Source organism: Sesamum indicum, linkage group LG5 (assembly GCF_026168435.1).
Source record: "Sesamum indicum cultivar Baizhima isolate 11 linkage group LG5, ASM2616843v1, whole genome shotgun sequence".
Taxonomy (NCBI): Eukaryota; Viridiplantae; Streptophyta; class Magnoliopsida; order Lamiales; family Pedaliaceae; genus Sesamum; species Sesamum indicum.
Window position 1 is genome coordinate 20,424,223 of NC_142661.1, and position 21,136 is coordinate 20,445,358.

The following is a 21,136-nucleotide window of genomic DNA, read 5'->3' on the forward strand; positions in this document are numbered from 1 at the left end:
TGAAATATTATTGACATTTTAGGGGTTGTATGAGTAATTTTTTTAAAAATATGAATAATTTATATAAATAATATTAATATTTTTTATGAATGTATACGTAATTATTTAAAAATAAAGATTATTATCCTTATATGTTATGATAAGTCCATTCGATTGTAAAGAAGGGTGGCTTTGATCCCAATGTGGGTGGTACAAATTATTATGCCTTCTTTCCGTGGCTGCGTTGGATAATTTTTTTAAGAGCTTAAATTTGAGTTTTGTGTATATGTAAAAGGTCCAGAATTTGGGGGTTGATTATGAATGAATAAGGCGGAAGGGAGCAGTGCTGAATGCTGATATCATGACTCATCATCTTCTATTATTCCCCACTCCCCCATATTCTGTTGCCTCCACTCCTAACTCAATTATTACTTAGTCAACACCACACATTATTACTATACCTATTTGTCTCCTACAAATCCCATATTTTGGACTACAACTTTTCATCAATTTAACAATGCAAAAAACTACAATAATTTATCCTCTATTAATATAACATAAAACACAAAGTAAATTGCATTCAACCCCTTGGAGAATTCATGCTCTCGACTCCACTCCTTTGATTTATGAGATTTTCTTGTGAAAAACTTTGTCTCTTTCACCGACAACAACTCCAACAGATTTGTCAGTTTGCAGGGTCATACCCGATGTACAGAGTACGGGGAGGGGTCCATCACCATATGGACTGCAACCACAACAAAACAACAATTTGCTTAAGAAAGAATTGTCTTGGAGAAGACCGGGTTTGGAGGAGGTGAACTCTACTCAAACAACTTTTGGATTTTGACCAAGTCCAACAACATATTAATCTTAATTATGTATAGCGGTCGTGAAAGTTCAATTAAGGAGAAACAGACATACGAGAATTCTTGACTTTGACCTGCACCGAAAAAGTTCATTTGGAATGAAATTTTATTACTCAGAAACAGCCCAACAATATTTTTCTATCATTTCAAAGGTTTCCTCTCTTCTTCATTTAGTTTGAAAAAAGTGTCACATGGTATTCTTTTTTTTTTGGTAGGGACTCTATAAACAATTGAAAATGCTTATCTTATTCATTATAAAATCCTGGGGATGTATTATTGGATTAAAGTTTATGGAATTGCACCACACTGTACACTTTCATCTCAACAAGATTATAACATGCACATACTGCAATTGTAGTGTTAAACAGTAGTGTTGTATTTGGATAGAAAAATTCGAATTTGACATAAATATTTAAAATTTTCAGACAGTTGCAAAATTTTGTTTTTTAAGAATTTGAAATTTTTACCTCCAAATCCATCGAATCAAACCCTGTATAAATGATTTTGTTTTCAACAGCTTCTACAAGAAATTCTTTCAATTTCCAAGTTGTTTTAGATTGTTAAACTGTAGTTGGTAGGGATGTTGAGAGTTCTTTCAAATTTTCCTGCTTTTGCAGAGTGTTTCTTTTTATTTTCAGTTATTTGATACATGTATAGAATGTGTTGAGCTAATTTTGGAAATACAAATTCATAATCTACCCATTTTTCACATTTCTTGAAATTACGAACACAAAGAAACTGTAGTGTTTCCTATATCTACAGATTAAACTATGACTAAACCCTCCAAAGAAAGAAAAATCCCGCCAACTATTAGACAGGAATAAGGCAAAAGAAGAATGATGAGGTAGTTGAAAGACAGCATAAATAAAGCAGAAAGCTAAAACGAAAAGGACACACTTTTTTGTGCAAACACAGCACACTTAAGAGTACTACTGTTCACCAAAGCCCAAACACATGAAAATCATCATAGTATGCACAATTCACACACACCCCATGCTTATAATGCATGTTCTTGAAATGTGAAAGTTCAAAGCTTTACCACTATCTCTATTCTTGGATCCACAAAACTAAAAAGATCTCATTTTTCACAGACATCTCGATGCTTGATCTTGAGTGCTGATACTAAGACAAGAGTTTATTCTTATTTCTCTTTTCAACGCTAAAAGTATCTGCACAATTCTTTGTCACTGTCAAATGGGTGCCCGGTGCTCCAAGTTTTCCTTCTGCTGGTGGCATTCCCACCTCAAGTCCTCTGCTCCTCAATCCTCTGATCTGGGTTGGTTTATTTGTGCCTGTGTGACAATCTTGATTGGTTTTCGTTTTGTGGGTTTTTGTCAGAATGGGATATTTTCTAATGTACACCCTTTGGGTTTTGTAGAGAATGGAGAGAAAGATTCATTGCCAAGCTTCAGAGAGTTTAGCTGGGACGAGCTGAAAGCTGCAACAAATGGGTTTTCTTCAGATAACATTGTTTCAGAGCATGGAGAGAAGGCCCCGAATGTAGTTTACAAAGGCTTGCTTGAAAATGAACGCTGGATTGCTGTTAAGCGTTTCAATAAATCTGCTTGGCCTGATTCTCGCCAATTCCTGGTTTGTATATTTTATCATTGTTGCTGTTGTTTTCTTTTCTGATCATGTTTTCCCAGGGCTGATACATTTGCTTGGTAAAGTAGAGCTTTCTTTTATGTTTTTCCTTTTGTTGTAAGACCAGGATGTGTGAACTTCTTTCTAGTTTTTGATATAGTCATCGTAACACAAGCTCTGTTGTGGGCTCTTCTTCTAATCAAGGATCAAGATCAGTTTTTGAATTTAAGGGAGAGATGATGTTTTTTCGGTTTTCCTAAATGTTGTCTTGTAATATTTCTTTGTGGGCTGTTGAAGGATGAGGCTAAGGCAGTGGGGAACCTGAGAAGTGAACGATTAGCAAATCTGATCGGATGTTGCTGCGAAGGGGAGGAAAGATTGCTGGTGGCAGAGTTTATGCCGAATGAGACTCTGGCAAAGCATTTGTTTCATTGTGAGTTTCATATGTTAACTCATTACAATCTGGCATGTTTAATAAGAAAATTCCTGTAGAAGATTCCTTTACATCTCTGAGATCCAATTTGCATATAAGGTGTGGTTTGGAGGTGGCGAAGGATCGTGAACGGGTTCAAACTGTTAAAAATGATTGGGACTGGGGATTTCGATGCTTTTTTAAGTTTTTGCTTTGTCATTTATCATAACTGTGTAAAAGTTGATTCAACATTTGGTGGATTAGATTCTGATATATGCCGTGGTTGAATCGAATAGGGGAGAACCAGCCAATGAAATGGGCAATGAGATTGAGGGTGGCCCTGTATTTGGCGCAAGCGCTTGAATACTGCAGCAGTAAAGGGCGGGCATTATATCATGATCTTAATGCTTACAGAGTCTTGTTTGATCAGGTCGATTTCGACTGCAAATTTTGCCTCCTCTATTTAGAAGTTCGTGACACTGTATGGTCTTATCCTCGGCCACTTGTCTACAGGATGGTAATCCGAGGCTCTCTTGCTTTGGTTTGATGAAGAATAGTAGAGATGGCAAAAGTTACAGCACAAACTTAGCTTTCACTCCTCCAGAGTACTTGAGAACTGGTATATATGCATACTCAAATAGTAATGTTCTTCCATCTTCATGCACTTGTAATCTTGTTCTGCATAGTTCTTTGTTTCCTTTCTTGTAGTGTATCGAGAGTTGAGAAGGTGCTCAAATCTTGTTGTAATTTGGTCGTTTGAGTTTCATCATGCATTTCTCTGAATGATGATAAGTTCGGTATTGTATTCCCCTGCAGGAAGAGTGACTCCAGAAAGTGTCGTGTATAGCTTCGGGACCATGCTGCTAGATCTTCTAAGTGGCAAGCATATACCTCCAAGCCATGTACGTTTTCCTTTTCAAATATGAAAATTACTATGGATTCGATTCACTTGTCTGTTCAATCCCCGTTGTTTATTGACTCAGTTGAGAAGGTTGCTACCTGCTGAAGACAATTTTAGATGTCAAAAACATGCTTAATAAATGAAATGCTTTGTGGAACCAAAATTGAAATTTGAAGCTTTTGGAGTTCAATCAATTGAAGATAATTTTGCAGGACCTTATTTGATTCTTGACTCTTCTTGCAGGCACTTGATCTTATTCGAGGCAAGAACTTCCTGATGCTCATGGATTCTTGTTTGGAGGGTCATTTCTCAAACGATGATGGAACTGAGTTGGTGAAGTTAGCTACCCGCTGTTTGCAATATGAAGCACGAGAAAGGCCAAATGCCAAGTCTCTTGTTATTTCTCTCATGTCTCTTCAGAAAGAAACTGAGGTATGATCAAATAGTAGAGTCACTTTCTCCAGCAGCTGTGTATGATTTTCTAATTTCAGATAGATTACTTGGTTTCCTTGTAAAGGCTTGAAAAATCACACTATCATATGCTTGCACTTCTAATTACTCCTCATTCACACTCAGCGAATTTCTCCAGTACTCGCAGAATATCATGTGAAACTTTTATGGAGTTTGAAACCTTGGATAAAAACTATGTAACATTTTGCTTCATTTCATCTGTGTAAATAATCGGAAGAACTTCTTCGTCTATGAGCAGGACGAATTAAGTAATTTTCTTATTAATGTACAAATCAGGTTCCTTCTTATGCCTTACTCGGCATTCCCCAAGGAAATACAAACTGTACGCAGCCATTACAGTTATCTCCCATGGGTGAAGCATGCTTGAGAATGGACCTCACTGCCATACACGAAATCTTGGACAAAACTGGATACAAGGACGATGAAGGAATTGCTAACGAGGTTAGCATTTTCCTCTTCTATATCACATAGTACTTGCAAATGAAAAATTCCTCATCGCATTCCCTTTGGGGAACATGGGAACATATTTTGGTATAATCTGTAGTTCTCATTTTTCAGCTTCATATTTACATCTCAAATTGTTGTTTCTCTTTTCTAAAAGCTGCATTGCAGTGTCAGTTAGATACTCTTCAATCACTGAGTTTCTCTTTCCATGCAGCTATCTTTCCAAATGTGGACAAATCAAATGCAGGAGACCTTGAATTCCAAAAAGCAGGGGGATGCTGCTTTTCGAGCAAAGGATTTTACCACAGCCATCGATTCCTATACACAGGTAAACTTATCCACTCAAACTGGATGCTGGAGACAATCTGCGTAAATTATAATCATTTGATAACAAATACCTTAAGATGTTTCCAGTACTTGCAGTCTGGAACAGCTTCGAAATACAAAAATCTGCTATACTACGAGAAACATCAAACTCTACTAACCATAAAAAGATTCCTTTTTTCGCCCCCTTTCGGTTCTATGTATTTATGGGGGAGTTAGCATATTGTTCCAGAAAAGGGCTCAACTGAACGAATGTTGTGTTTGGTGTAGTTCATTGATGGTGGTACAATGGTATCTCCGACTGTCTATGCTCGCCGTTGCTTGTCTTATTTAATGAGTGACATGGCTAATGAAGCTCTAGGGGACGCCATGCAAGCTCTGGTGGTATCACCGGAGTGGCCAACTGCCTTTCACCTACAAGCAGCTTCACTTTTTGCTCTTGGAATGGAAAATGATGCTCAACAATCACTCAGAGAAGCCACAAATTTGGAAGCCACAAGAAAAAGAAATTAAAACTGTATAGATTATTACCTTCAATCTGTTTAGCGCTTCTATCTCCTCCGCTTCAAAGACCAAAAGATCACTTGAAATTGATTGCTATTTCATTTTCTGAAGTTTGTGAACTTCAGCTCTCGTTCTTTGAGCCTTGCGAGTCTTGTGGAATGAAAATTCGTTAATGTTCAAGAAGCTGTTACTTAAAAACCCTGATATTTTAGAGGTCTGGATATAGTTTTGCATGTAGCAAAGAAATGGGACGAAACATATTTGTTGCTAATACATTGTTATGCAATTCAGGTTGTAATAAAATTAGTGAAATACAGGACTACCCAATTATAGCTGCAATAAGCAAACCACCCAATAGATTAACAAATTGTACATCTAAAAGATCAATGAATGTGACTTACAAGTTTGGCAAGCAAAACCAGTCAGCGATTTTTATTGCTCCTGTTTGGTCCACTACAACAGCATTAAAATTCTCGATAAACAAGCTTCCATTCGTAATCAAAAGATACTATTAACCACAATCAGGAAGCCACCAGTAAAACAGTAAGTTTCACTCAAAGGCAGATAACACAAACGCCATTGTTTTGCGATTTCGCCCATGGGGCATTTTCACAAACACAAAGCACAGTTACCTACTTGTTAAACATGTCAACTCTATATTCCGTCATCCCAATAATCTGAAACAAAAGATTAAACCAAACAAAAATAGAAAATCCTCAAAATGCCGAAGCCCATTATCGTCAAACATGCACCCACATCTTATGTGTTCGCGAGTCAGAGCATAAAAGAACCACCTGCTCTCTCTCGAGAGCACAAGGGTTGTTTGCGTTGTTGGGAGCCATTACTTAAATGGAGAAACGGCGAGAAAGAAATCAAATGAGATTTTCGAGAAATCAAAATTGGAAGTGCAGTTCAAATAGGAATGCAAATCAAAATCTTGCCACAGGGTTTCGCGACTTAAACCCTAAGCTTAAGCCCACCACACCAAACAGAGTTTGTATGAACATCAAACAGTGATGGCACATTACAGCTCAGAAGATTAGTCCTCAGTGTGTTGCACTTCTGGGTTACGCTATATTTGGCGACAGGTTTAAAACTGTACTTAATTCTTCATAATTTGAGATTAATACCATTTTAAGTGAATCTTTTCAATATTTGAGCTCCATTTTTATCAGTGAAGAAAAAGCCAATGCCTTGTTGTTGGTAAATAATAAATTCATCAAATCCAATGTTAATTCATTTTCGAATCCAACTTTTATTTCAAATTTGGTAAGCATATTTAATTTTTTATATATCCGTCCCGTCTATAAATAAGCACTTCTTGGCTTGATTACCCAAAAAAATTGAGCTTGGAGTCAACTTATGATCTATAATCTAGTTACACAAGTCATCATGTCATTCCTGTAATTACACAAATTACCCGACAGCCAAAATATAAGGATAATTTGTGTAATGATGTTGACGGTTTTGGGAGTATGTGTATTATTTTCTAAAAAACAAGAGCGATTGTGTAAATAATGTTGACAATCTTGATGGCCGTATGTCCAATTTTTCAAAAAACATGGATGAATTGTGTAAATAGAGATTAGGTCAAGAGTGTATATGTAATTATCTTGATAAAAGATAAACAATTGGAACTAGGCAATCAGAGATACAGATGCAGCATGCAATAGGACTGGTGCAAGTCTGGAATCATCTTTACAGGCTCTCCCAATTATCTTGTACATGAAGTTTTACACAAAACCTATGAAGGGATGTTGAAGTGGAAGAGCCAAGATATGACAAAAGCAAACACCATACAAGCAAGAAGAAAATTTAAGAAACGGTGGCCGGTTAAGCAACTTCGTGTCTCTGTAGCAGAGGGTGCTGGAACGGAGGATGCAGCCGATGCAACAAGACTACCCTCGCTGGCTACTTGTGCAGCCTCAATGTCGTTAGGGCCAACAACGTTTCGTGCAACTGAATTACAAATTTCACAAGTCCTGCAGCAGCAATGTTATTAGACTCAAAGTGTACTGATAAGTGCCAAGAACTGAAACTGAAAATGCAGTAGACCACAATATTAATTGAACTTCACTGAGAATTACTCATCAATGGTGAAATCCAATCTTTCACAAACAAGAATTACAGATCGCCGGTATAAGCACTTCCTTTAATCAATTACTTGGATTATACGACGAATTCAACTGATTTTTCCCAACAATTGATGCTAAAAAGTTGCACAGTCTTCCAGATTTCATACGAATGCTAGTAAAGTGCAAGTTTTCAAAGAAGTCTTCGTGATCGATGTTGAACGAATAAAACAATGAGAATTTTTGGAATCTGAAAATACGCATTGAAATACGCAGTGGGGAGGACCACCAAATTATAACCAAGAAGGAGAATTCGCAAACAAGAGCCAGCAGCTGAACTTCAGAAAAAGGCCTCAGAATAGAGGGGAATTGTCAGTGTAATTACAACTTTAAGCAATTCTTTGCCACTGCTTTACTCTTGCCTCACTGTTTTTATTATTACAAACAGGGAATCACAGGAGAAAAGTTAACAGGCACAGTTAAGTGATACAGAAGAAAACAATTAAGTAAAGAAGGAAGAAAGATCAAATAAGTTTCTCTTGTCCACACAAAAGAAACATCAAAATTCACAAACAATCCTTAATACCAACAAAGAAAAGAACGAAATTGGAACAGACTCAGGGGGGCTTGAGGTTTCAGGATACTCACTTGTTTCCTTTGATTTTGAACCAAGTCTCAGCACAGTGTTTATGAACAGCAGCCAAATCATCCTTACAAGAGCACCCCAACTCAATGGCAACCCCAGAACCAGGGCTACTACTCACCAAACTCAAATGACAAATCCTACAATCTCTCTCAACTATCCCCAAATGCACCTTCTTTTCAACAAGCCCACCACTTTCTATATCTACTGAGGAGTCAGAAAGATCAGCCGCTGATGAGGCTCTCCTAGATTCAAAAGCCCCATCCTCCAAAATCTCAGAGCTATACCCAATGCTGTAATCATCATAAGACCCATCACCACCAGCAGTGGAATAGAACTGCGAGTTGCAAGAACCCTCGTCAGCGTCGGAGAAACAGACGCTGCCTTCCTCCTCCTCTTCACTGGTGGGGCTGCCGACGCCGGCTGAGCTGCGGCGGCCGCATTCTAGGTCTATGTGGGGCATTTCTAAAGTAGCCATTTTGGGAGACCCAGATGGTCGACAGGTTGTTTTGAGGCACAAACAGAGAGGAAAAGCCTTCAAGATTCCATTTTCAGAGAACCCATTTAAGAATTGAGACAATCTAAATCCCCCGACTCTGTATTTGTGAATTTTCAGAGAATAAAAGAGTCCGTTTTGTGGCACAGAGAGTGCATTAAGGCTTTCAAGAATGAATCTTGAAAGAGCCAACTCAACAAGTTTAAGATTCTTTCTGTGTATTCAATTGAAGAGTGATGAATTTGGCAACATCGCAACTTCTTTTCAATTACAAGTGATTGCTTTACTTTCCAACACAAATACAGAGAGAAAGAGAGAGAGCAAAGCAATGTGATTCTGTTATGACATGTCTGGAAGTAGTGAGAAATAAGGTGGTTTTTAAGAAGGTAAAGAAGGACAAATTACAATGAAGAAACACATTGGATGCACAAATATGTACAATAGAAAAGTACTGTACTCTGTCCTCTGAGAGAGAGATTTGATGATTGTATTGTGTACAGAACAGAAGAGAAAAAGAAAGAAATATTAGATTAAAGTGGTGTGGGGGGTGCTTACATATTTCTTTTCTTTTTCCACAGAGGGTGTTAGAGTTCTTACATTTATGTTTTTTTTTTTTTGAAAGGAGAGTGCTTACATTTTGATTAGCCTAAAATTATTACAACTAATATATTCTCCCACTTTTCTCTCTTTATGTAAGGCAAGTGGCAACACTAGTATAGATTTTTTTGTGCGGAAATTTTTATTCAAACTAAATTTAGATGAATCAAATAAATTATATAGTAAGTATAATATATTAATTATGTGAATGATTATTTTTTTAAAATTATACATCAATCAAATAATAAGGTGTATTATATTTTTTATTTAATCGGTTCAAGTTCACATGAAATTGCAGTAAAAATCCATTTTTAATACTTATTTATCAATTATAAAACATTCACTATTATTAAAAAAAAAAAAGTAAAAAAGAAAGAAGAAGAAAGAAACAACTGATCTGATGAAAATTTCATTAGCAAAATGGGACTTCACCTAAATCCCACCACTTCAATATATATACCATTTTCCCAATAGTCAAAATTCGAGAGAGGCCGAAAGTCACACACCCACTGACCAATTTTGAATTGTGAAGAGATGTATTAATGTATTCTGCAAAAAATGTGGAATGGGGTAATTATTGCAAAAAAGCTACATGTGTGTGATCAATGCGAACCCTATCCAAACCAATTTTTGTACGTTTTTATGTGCATTATGGTCCATGCCAAACATATGTTTTTAATAGCTCATACGAGGATACTTCATTTTTTTTTTTATGTATATTATAGAGAATATATAAGATGGAATAATAATAAATTTAATTAACCTGCTTAATGCCTAATTTTAAAATGAGTTAAGTTTACATTTTGAGAATTAATTTCTTTAGTAAGAATAAAGTCATTGTTTCATCACCAAATCAACAACAAAAAAAAAAAAAAAAAGGTCATAGTTTCATCTAATTTGGAAGTGAGATGTAATTAATAATGTTGATGGAGGGACGCATTGTGGAGCAGCCAAAAGTGATGATAATTGTGAGTAGAGTAGGTGGTGAGTTTGGAAATTGCAATGATAATGTAGTAGTAGTAATTGTAGTAGTTGGAGGTCAGTAAATTCAAAAAAGAAAAAAAAAAAAAAAAGGAAGCTAGTTAGATAGAGGCCGAGGTTTTTCAGTTGCTGCAATAAATCAAACCTCACGTGACTATCCCAGTAAATCTCGCCGCAACATAATCTGCTGTTATTCACCTCAGCTGGACCACCTCACTTCTTACTCCCACGTGTTTCTGTTACGTTCATGTAAATTTGTATTTGCATAAATTATTAATTTATATCATATATTATAATATACTACTCTCATAATTCATAACACATATAGTTACATATTCATACCGGCAACACCAAATTCGTATCCCCCACCCCACCATCCCCCAAACAAGAGTATATTTATATTAATATAATTATTCAATTATTTATATTTTATATAATTCGATTTTTTTTATTTTTTTAATATGATTAATTAATTTTTATATTTTAATTTTGTTCACAATAATTTTAAATTATAAATAATTATTTATTATATATACTTAAAAATAAAATAACATAATACTTAAAAAAGGAAAAGGCCTGTCACCGGTAGTATACCCTATAGGCCCATAGAATATATTCTTCCACCACCAGAGCCAAAAATATTTGAAGATATCTAACAGGCCTTGTTTATGGGCCTGTCTGGTTGTGGAATTTCGCTAACTAATTTGATGGAATTTAGAGTGAGTTAACAATGTAAATCGTGTGGCCCAACTAACACTCGAGATCTTCTGCTTATCTTTTCTTAATTAATCACAACAGCATTTACAATAATAAAAAATAAAATATATAGCCACAAGGAAGAAGCAGAAACATTGAGACATCAGCAAATGGTAAAAAGATAATAATATTTATTAAATTCAAATATTAAACATTGAATAATATCACACGAAAACTGGTAAAAGAAAAAAGAAGGTAGCCCAATCCCAAACAACCCAACTGAGAAAATTCCCTTTTTCTCATCAATCAATATATACCCACTCTGCCCATTAATTAATATTCCTCTTTTCTTTACAATAATTTAATGAATTATAAGCCCAAAACTCCACATGTAAATTTTTGACATGGATTAAATCGCAGAAGGAGCGGGAGCAGGAGCCGGAGATCCAACAATGGCCTCATCCACCGCCGCAGAGGCGGCGGCGCCACCACTGCTGCTCAGAAGCTCCAACATCGCACGATGGGGGCTGGTCTTCTGCTTCTCGCACAGTGCTGGCAAAAATACTCCTGCAGGATTTTGATAAAAAGGAATATATACTTTGATTAGATTTCGAGAAATTCACGCGGGACAAGCAAAGCATATTCAGTACTACTGTAGTAATTAACTTTAAAAAATACAATGACGATAAAGAGAAGTAAGAAATCAGAGTAATTACCTTCACCAGCAGCAAGATTGAAATAAAGGTCAACAATGTTGGGGCAATTACGGTAGCAAGCAGGCGAGCAAAGGCTTGAGATGAATTCAGGTGTCAGGAAGGCATCGGAGGATATTCCGACAAAGTTACGGTCAACACCACATGCATTCACGCACTCATCAGTCTCCACATAACCAGCCAATCTCTCCACCACAACTTCCGATGTCTTACATGTGTAATCAACGCTTCCTTCCTCACTCTTATAGTTCTCCAGCACGCACCTTTTCCCGGAGGCGGCGATCGCAAAGGCACACAGATTCTCAGGCAAATCCTCGCACACCACCTCGGCTGTGCATACAAAATCCATCACACACATTTTAGTACGTGTTGATTTGTATACAATACATCATAAAAAAACGCAACTACAAAATAATATTTTTGCATGAAAATGTATATTTAAATGCAAACCTAGTGTTCCTGGGAGGAAGAGAGAGCAAACGAAGAGGAGACTGAGAGAGAGTTTGATTGATGATTTGGAAGCCATTGATTGGTTTGATGAGAGGAATTGGGGGATGTTGAAGGTGAAAGATATATGCAGGAGAGTGTTTGATGTGAATGTTTGAGGGGGGGATGAAGAGTTGTGTATATATATATACAAGGAGTAAAGGTATTGGTGAAGAGGGGGGGGGGGAAGGAAGGTTTGGTTGCATGCATCTCGGAGAGTCATAATTGGTATAGAGAAGAATGGACGTGCTGATTTTTGCCCTGATTCTTGATTTCCATTTTTGAGATTTGATATTACCATTATTATTATTATTATTTTAATATTTGTATACAAAATTTGTTGTGAGTGTAGTTGAAGCATATCAAGTGTGAAGACGTGTTCGGATGTCTGCATGCACGTTTTATTCGTCAAGCTTTCAAACTTTGGACCCTAATCTTAATTAATTAAACATTGTGATATTTGTCTCTATATATAATATATGTCCATTATAATTGTGAGGTTGTTGTGGTTTATTTAACTTTTCTATATATTTAATTTAGATTTTTTTTTAAATGAAAACAATCAACTATTATTATTTTTTAAATAAATTGATTATTATCAATATCAAATATTTATATATAATAACTATTGATGGCTGTAGCAATTTTAGTATATATAGTAATCATCAATATCAGATAATTATATATAATTAAAATATAATATCCCAAATTTCGAACACATGACTCTAGAGAGAGACATTGGTAACTAAGGAAGTTATGGTGAGAAATAGAGAGTTGAAGGTTGTTCAAATTGAACCCCCGGCCTTAGTTTTTGGTAGATGATGAGTTTGATAGAAATTAACAATTAAATGAATGCGCGTTAATTTAGTTATTGAGTTGAAGTTAAATAGGTAGTGGGGCCGGGGCGTTACATAATAATATTTCTTTAATTAATTAATAGGTCAACAGAAACGCACGCATTTTCAGTATATTTATATGAATTTAGTTTGGGCAAAGACTTAAGTCCTGCGGCATTAATAAATTCATTTCTTTAATATATAGGTTATGGTGCCCTCCTTTTATGGTAAGAAATCTTTTTGTGGTCAGGAATTATATGATAGAAAAAAATATTATTTTAGTTTCATATCTTTTTATTAAAAAAAAAAACAGGTAGCATATTGAGATAAATTGATCAGAAATTACATATCTGATATCAGAAGGTTAGTTTAAATTAAGTGTCCATCTTTTAAACGCTAATTGAGCTTCAGTATAACAAAAATTGCAATCCATGTATATAATTATTGGAAAACCAAAATTGTATGATATATTATTACTTTGATATGACTGTAATTCCAAAATTTAGTATTTTTACCTCTTTAATTATTATTATTATATAAAATAAATGGATTAATAAGTCCAGAAAATGATAGGAAGAATTGATATGGAGGTTGAGGTGGATTTAATAAAAAGAATAAAGTGGTTTGCGTCTCATAGAATGGCTATCACGTCTCCAAGACTACTAATATTCCACACACACAAACACACACACATATATATATATATATATATGTATGAAGTTAATTTGTACAAGAAAAGGATTTAGAAAAGATTATTACTTCCGTCGGTACTGTTTTGAGTTACGTTGTGTTGATAATTATGGCCCAATGCTTTGCGGCCCAAGACAGAACCCACATGTCCCACCCACCTGGCGTGACCCACTTCGGCTGTACCCGGCCCATACCCAGTACCCATCACCCGACCCACTAGCTTACCTATTTAAGCTTGCTCTAACCCTAAAGGTTAGTCTGATTTTTCCCCCCTTTTCTCCTGCGCCGCTGCTCTCGGTTCTTCTCTCCCCCTTTCTATTTTCTCCCATGGATTTGGTCGATTCTCCTTCTCCTCTCTTCACCGGAGAAGGAGGTGGCTTTCCTAAGCCAATCTAATGGCTTATGGAAAGCCACCGAGCTTTCCTTCTCGGTTTTCTTTACCAACCCCTATAAATGGGGATCTCTCTCCCTCTCGGCCGACAGACGAAATACACACAACCCACAAACCACCATAACCTCGAGTTCTGAGTGAACTTGCAGTGAGTCTCAGTGACTCGTTGATCCGCTTCCGTGACTTGTTGATTCTCGGTGATTCTCGGTGATTCTCGGTGAAAGCCGTCGAGGTGGAGTAGTCGTGGGTGTGACTGTGGGTGCGAAGTCTTCTGTAACCAAGCTTGGTGCTCTCGGATCTGGTTCATTCTGAGCCACCTACTTCCATTAATATAATTTGTTTATATTATCTGTTCTTCATTTTTGGTCTGTAATTTTGAAGGAGTTCAGTACTCCGTTATATTTATATCTGTAATAGTTTGATAGGCTATTTGTTTAAAAAGGTTACCACTGAGGGGTTATATACCCTACAGTGGTATCAGAGCCGTCTCTGATCCGAACGTCTCCGGTGGTGGTAACTTCTGAAACCCCTCCTCTTTACTTCCAGTTGATATATTCTGCTGATAACTGTCGTTTTTTGATACCTCGCTCTATATTACGGCTGATATATCACTGTTTCTGTTTTACCGCGGCTAAGCCCCCTAATATCCCTCCTGGCCGGACCCTTGAGGTCGTCGGGTATCTGGACGGGACTTAGGCTGGTGAGCCTCGGTTCGCATTATCTCTGTTTTCTGATATTATTAACCTGTGATTTTACTGCCACTTTACTGTGATCTCTTAATCTCTGTGATACTTATCTGTGTGAGTCTTTAATACCGATCTTGGTGATCTCTTAGACTGTTTCTTAAACTCTACTGTGAAGCTGATTAGTGTTTGATTGGTTTGTGACCTGTTGAAACCTCAGTTTTCTTGCAAACTCGAATATCTGTTACTGGGATAACCTGCTGTTTTTCTTTTTCTGAAATCCTGTGACTTCATTCTGTGAACAGTTTGTGACATCTCTGTGATTTATCAGTCAAAACCTCTTTTCTAAAACCAAAACCTTTTTCTTTAAAACCTGTTCAAAACTGTTTCCAAAATCTGCCCCAAGTTCTTTTAATGGCTGGTTATAATCTACAACCATTTGATGGTAAAAGTGATTTTTCAATTTGGCAACAAAAGATGAAGGGGATTTTGATCCAACAAAGAGTTTTTAAAGCCATTGATGGGAATTATTTGGAAAATGTTTCTGAAGAGAAAATACAAGAAAATGATGAATTTGCTTACTCTTCTATTATCTTAAACTTATCTGACACGGTTTTAAGAAAAGTTGGCAGACAAAATTCTTCCAAAGATTTATGGAATAAACTTGAGGAGCTTTATACCGAGACTTCGTTGCCGAGTAAACTGTTTTTATTGGAAAAGTTTTTTAAGTATAAACTTGACTTGTCTAAAAACATCGATGAAAACTTGGATGATTTTACAAAGCTCATACAAGACATAAAACTCACTGGTGACAAAAACATTGATGAATACTCTCCTATTATTCTGCTGAATGCTATTCCTGAGTCTTATTCTGATGTTAAATCTGCTATTAAGTATGGTAGAGACTCTGTTAATCTTGAAACTGTTGTGAATGGGCTTAAGAGTAAGGAGATGGACCTTAGGGCCAATAAACCTAGTCAAAACCAACATGAAGTGAACTCGGTTAGGGGTAGAACAAAATTTAAAAACTCTAGATATAATAGAAGCAAAAGTAGAAGTAAGAGTAGGAATGGATATCGGAATAAGTCTAGACCTAGAGAGAACTTCAGTAATGATGACAAAACTAGAGAAAGGCGTTGTTATAACTGTGGAATAAAAGGTCATTACATTAAGGATTGTAGAAAACCTAGAAAGGATAATCGAGATAGATATGAGGAAAAGGAAAAAGCCAATAATGTGTCCGATGAGAATGATGGTGAAGTCTTTACTGTGTGTGAAGCAAATTCTGTGAACTCCTTTGATATGCATGAATGGTTGGTTGATTCTGGCTGCACCTTTCATATGAGCCCTTTCAAAGACATTTTCTCAAATCTGCGTTATGAGCATGCTGGTTTTGTTTCTATGGCTAATGAGAAAAGATGCGAAATTGAAGGTCTTGGTGACATTTCTATGTGTTTTAAAGATGGTTATAAAATGACTTTGAAAAACGTTAGATATGTTCCTGATTTGAGTCATAATCTTATTTCTTGTGCCGCTTTAGAAGAAGATGGTTTAGAAGGTAGGTGGGGCAAAGGCCTCATGAAAATCATGAAGGGATCATTAGTTGTTTTTAAAGCTGAACGCAAGCGTAATCTCTATATATGCACTGTTTCCTATAACTATCTTGCTGCTTCTGTTTCTGAATGTGATTCTACTACTCTATGGCATAAGAGACTTGGTCATATTAGTCAAAAAGGTCTTGATTTTCTGAAAAAGGATGGGATTTTGAATGAGAACATTGAAAAGTTGGATTTCTGTGATGATTGTGTACTTGGTAAACATCATAAAGTGCATTTTCCTACGTCACCCTCCCCAAAACCCTCCATGTCTACTTGCATTCTTGATTATGTGCATGCTGATGTTTGGGGACCTTCGAATATGCCTACTCATGGTGGTAATAGGTATTTCTTATCTATCATTGACAATTTTTCTAGAAAAGTTTTTGTTTTCTTAATGAAACACAAATCTGAAGTGTTTGAAAAGTTTGAAAAATGGAAGGTTTTAGTTGAAAACCAAACTGGAAAAAGATTGAAATCTCTTCGTACTGATAATGGTTTGGAATTTTGTAATCATAGTTTTTCTGAAATGTGTGAAAAACATGGCATAAAAAGGCATAAAACAAACCCCTATACCCCTCAACAAAACGGAGTTGCTGAAAGAATGAATCGAACATTGCTTGATAAAGTTAGATGCTTACTTGTGAGTTCTGGTTTACCAAAAACGTTTTGGGGTGAGGCTATTCTTACTGCTGCACATTTGATTAATATGTCACCTTCTGTCCCACTTCTTGGAAAAACCCCTGAACATGTTTGGAATGATAAAATCCCTGACTTATCTGCTTTACGTGTTTTTGGATGTGCTGCATTCGTTCATCAATCTGCTGATAAATTAGAACCTAGGGCCATAAAATGTGTTTTTATTGGTTATCCTGTGGGGGTTAAGGGGTATCGCCTTTGGGTACGTAGTCAACCCGGATTTAAGGTTCTAATAAGTAGAGACGTTACATTCAACGAAAACGAGATGCCTTGTCTAGGAAAAACCACAACCTTTGAAAAAGAAAAAACCTTTAATAAGGTAGAGGTAGAGAACAATCTAGGGGATAACCAACAGGAGGGAGAATTAGAAAACACATTAGAAAATGAACCTGAAAATGAGACTGAAAATACTGAACCAAACCCTCTAGAGAACTACCAACTTGCTAGGGACAGAAATAGAAGACAAATTAGGGCTCCAATAAAACTTAGAGACTTTGAGACCGCCTTAAATACTGAAATGACTGAACCTACTAGCATAGATGAGGCTATGAAATCCAAACAGTGGCTTAGTGCAATGAAAGAAGAAATGAGATCATTGAAGGAAAACAAAACTTGGGTTTTAGTTCCCAAACCACAAAATGCCTCCATAGTAGACTGTAAGTGGATTTACAAAATCAAGCAAGAAAACCCTATCAAATTCAAGGCTAGATTAGTAGCTAAAGGGTTTACGCAAAAAGAGGGTATAGATTATAATGAAATTTTTTCTCCTGTTGTGAAATATACAACTGTGCGTATTATTCTTGCTCTCACTGCACACTACAATTGGGAACTCAAGCAAATGGATGTTAAAACTGCTTTCCTACATGGTGATTTGGATGAAAATATTTATATGTGTCAACCTGATGGTTTTATTGATAAATCCAAGCCTGATTTTGTGTGTTTGCTAAAAAAATCTTTATATGGCTTAAAACAATCACCTAGACAGTGGAATAAGAAATTTGACTCATTTATGCATTCCTTGAAATTCAATAGGAGTCATTACGATCACTGCCTCTATTTTAAGCATGTGCATGATTCACCCATTTTCCTTGTTCTCTATGTTGACGACATGCTCATTGCTAGCCCAAATTCTCATCTCATTAGTAATTTACAAAAACAGCTGTGCAATGTTTTTGAAATGAAAGACCTCGGAAATGCAAAGCAAATTCTGGGCATGAACATTTCTAGAGATAGAGAAAAATCTTCTATTCTTTTGAACCAAAAGTCTTATATCTCATCTGTTTTGAAAAAGTTTTCCATGGAAAATGCAAAACCTGTCTCGGTACCTCTAGCTGCACATTTTCAACTCTCAAAAGATCAATCTCCCAAAACAGATTCTGAAAAAGCCAAGATGGATAAAATTCCCTATTCAAATGTTATTGGTTCCATCATGTATCTCATGGTATGCACACGACCTGATATTGCATATGCAATTAGCTGTCTTAGTAGATATATGTCAAACCCTGGTACACCTCATTGGGAAGCTTTGAAATTTCTGCTTAGATACTTACGTGGCACTATTGATATTGGCATAATGTTTTCTAAAAATTCTGATCATATTCAACTTGTTGGTTTTGTGGACTCAAATTATGCAAATGATCGTGATAGTCGTAAGTCTACTACATCTTATGTGTTTACCTTATGTGGTGCATGCATTAGTTGGAAATCCCAACTACAACACATAGTTGCCTTATCAACCACTGAAGCGGAATACATTGCTACAACAGAAGCCTTCAAAGAAGCCATTTGGCTCGACGGTCTTATAAATGAAATCGGGTTTTCAAAAGAAAAACTAGTGGTCTTTTCTGACAGTCAGTCCTCTATACAACTTTGCAAAAATCCTGTTTTTCATGATCGCACCAAACATATAGATGTTAGATTTCATTTCATTCGTGACATTGTTGGTAAGGGTGTCATAAAACTGGAAAAGATAAAATCTGAGGAAAATCCCGCTGATATGGGAACCAAAAGCCTACCTGCAGATAAGTTCAATCTGTGTTTAAAAATTCTTAGATTAAACCCTGACTAATCATATTCTCCTCTAGTTGTTTATCTTCTGCAGGTACAAGCAGGAGGGCCCCCGGGCTGTGATGAAACGTTCCAGATCCGCACTAAGCTCCTGACCGTGTTCCTTATGGAGCATTGGTCCAAGGTGGAGCATGTTGATAATTATGGCCCAATGCTTTGCGGCCCAAGACAGAACCCACATGTCCCACCCACCTGGCGTGACCCACTTCGGCTGTACCCGGCCCATACCCAGTACCCATCACCCGACCCACTAGCTTACCTATTTAAGCTTGCTCTAACCCTAAAGGTTAGTCTGATTTTTCCCCCCTTTTCTCCTGCGCCGCTGCTCTCGGTTCTTCTCTCCCCCTTTCTATTTTCTCCCATGGATTTGGTCGATTCTCCTTCTCCTCTCTTCACCGGAGAAGGAGGTGGCTTTCCTAAGCCAATCTAATGGCTTATGGAAAGCCACCGAGCTTTCCTTCTCGGTTTTCTTTACCAACCCCTATAAATGGGGATCTCTCTCCCTCTCGGCCGACAGACGAAATACACACAACCCACAAACCACCATAACCTCGAGTTCTGAGTGAACTTGCAGTGAGTCTCAGTGACTCGTTGATCCGCTTCCGTGACTTGTTGATTCTCGGTGATTCTCGGTGATTCTCGGTGAAAGCCGTCGAGGTGGAGTAGTCGTGGGTGTGACTGTGGGTGCGAAGTCTTCTGTAACCAAGCTTGGTGCTCTCGGATCTGGTTCATTCTGAGCCACCTACTTCCATTAATATAATTTGTTTATATTATCTGTTCTTCATTTTTGGTCTGTAATTTTGAAGGAGTTCAGTACTCCGTTATATTTATATCTGTAATAGTTTGATAGGCTATTTGTTTAAAAAGGTTACCACTGAGGGGTTATATACCCTACACGTTGTATACATAGATCGCCTCTTACAGTTTTATTATTATTCGGTTTCTTTATTAATTAATGTCTTTTTAAGACTCTACAATTAATTAAATCTCTTGTCCTATATATATATATATATATATATATATTATCTTTTATGACCATTTATATGTGCTTTTTAAACTGAACCCCAAAATACTTGTTTAATTGCATTCAACACTCAAATATTAATGTATTTTTTTATGTATATTTATTTATTTCATATTGCCTTTCTCCAATATTAATTAATTCATTACATCTTTAACAATCTTAATTAACTTTTATATTTAAATACTTAGTAAAGTTTGATAAGCTTTCTAACTCGATTTAATTAATTAAAACTCAAAAATATAAAATTATTCAAACACGACTTATGTTAATTCAAATTAAGCTTTTTTTTAACTATAGAATTAAATTCAAATTTTCTAACTAGATTCAAACAACTTTGGAAAATAATGTGTTAAACTCAGCTCATATCAAGTTATTTAAAGCTCTAATTTTTATATAGTACAAATTAGGGATAATTAGAGTGGGTAATATCTTATGAAACTTGCATACTGTCTTTGATTCCAAACAAGGGAGTTAAATTGGTGCATAAGTACAAAGAATGCGATATATATTCCAGTTCAATTCTTGATAATCTTTGACAATATGGTTCAGATTTGGTGTATCTTTTAGACATTACTTACTACAAGTAAAAATATAATATTTTATAGGTATCCTAATATAAATCACACACACACAAATTGAGTCACAAGTGAAATTTTTTGAACTATGTAAATTTTGTAATTTGAAATTATTTTCATAATTTATGCGTACGTTTATAATCTGACTATAATCAGTTGTTTACATATGAAGACACATTATAACATGTAAGAAATTCAAAAATAATATTTCTAGAAACCTCAATTATCTAGAAATATTACAAAATCCAAATAGATGGGCCATAAACCAGGACAAACCAATATATGTATTGGGCTTGAGATTGAATTAAACTAATTTTCCAGAGTCCAATTCTTTTATCTATTTCAGCCCATATTTATTTGGTCAAGAGAGTTATGGATTTATGATATATCTAGGCCTGTATTTGTTT

General features: G+C 36.0%; 3 protein-coding genes and 1 long non-coding RNA gene across 4 annotated transcripts; 1 reads left to right on the forward strand and 3 right to left on the reverse strand.

Moving 5' to 3' along the window:
- Positions 1–1,733: 1,733 nt before the first annotated feature.
- On the forward strand, positions 1,734–5,668 carry LOC105161574 (serine/threonine-protein kinase BSK5-like). The gene is made up of 10 exons (XM_088880748.1): positions 1,734–2,121; positions 2,224–2,435; positions 2,727–2,862; positions 3,138–3,271; positions 3,355–3,460; positions 3,658–3,743; positions 3,986–4,174; positions 4,490–4,654; positions 4,872–4,985; positions 5,252–5,668. Exons 1-10 carry the CDS (start codon positions 2,040–2,042, stop codon positions 5,492–5,494), a joined length of 1,467 nt encoding a protein of 488 aa, XP_088736874.1. The 5' UTR covers positions 1,734–2,039; the 3' UTR covers positions 5,495–5,668.
- Positions 5,024–6,738, reverse strand: LOC148788219 (uncharacterized). Its single transcript, XR_016065555.1, has 2 exons — positions 5,887–6,738; positions 5,024–5,635 (listed from the first exon to the last, which is right to left on the reverse strand). It is a non-coding gene; the product is annotated as an uncharacterized LOC148788219 (long non-coding RNA).
- Positions 6,739–7,130: 392 nt separating this feature from the next.
- On the reverse strand, positions 7,131–9,245 carry LOC105161573 (uncharacterized). The gene is made up of 2 exons (XM_011079304.3): positions 8,206–9,245; positions 7,131–7,467 (listed from the first exon to the last, which is right to left on the reverse strand). Exons 1-2 carry the CDS (start codon positions 8,676–8,678, stop codon positions 7,230–7,232), a joined length of 711 nt encoding a protein of 236 aa, XP_011077606.1. The 5' UTR covers positions 8,679–9,245; the 3' UTR covers positions 7,131–7,229.
- Positions 9,246–11,141: 1,896 nt separating this feature from the next.
- On the reverse strand, positions 11,142–12,297 carry LOC105161572 (uncharacterized). The gene is made up of 3 exons (XM_011079303.3): positions 12,134–12,297; positions 11,687–12,013; positions 11,142–11,537 (listed from the first exon to the last, which is right to left on the reverse strand). Exons 1-3 carry the CDS (start codon positions 12,207–12,209, stop codon positions 11,380–11,382), a joined length of 561 nt encoding a protein of 186 aa, XP_011077605.1. The 5' UTR covers positions 12,210–12,297; the 3' UTR covers positions 11,142–11,379.
- Positions 12,298–21,136: the final 8,839 nt, after the last annotated feature.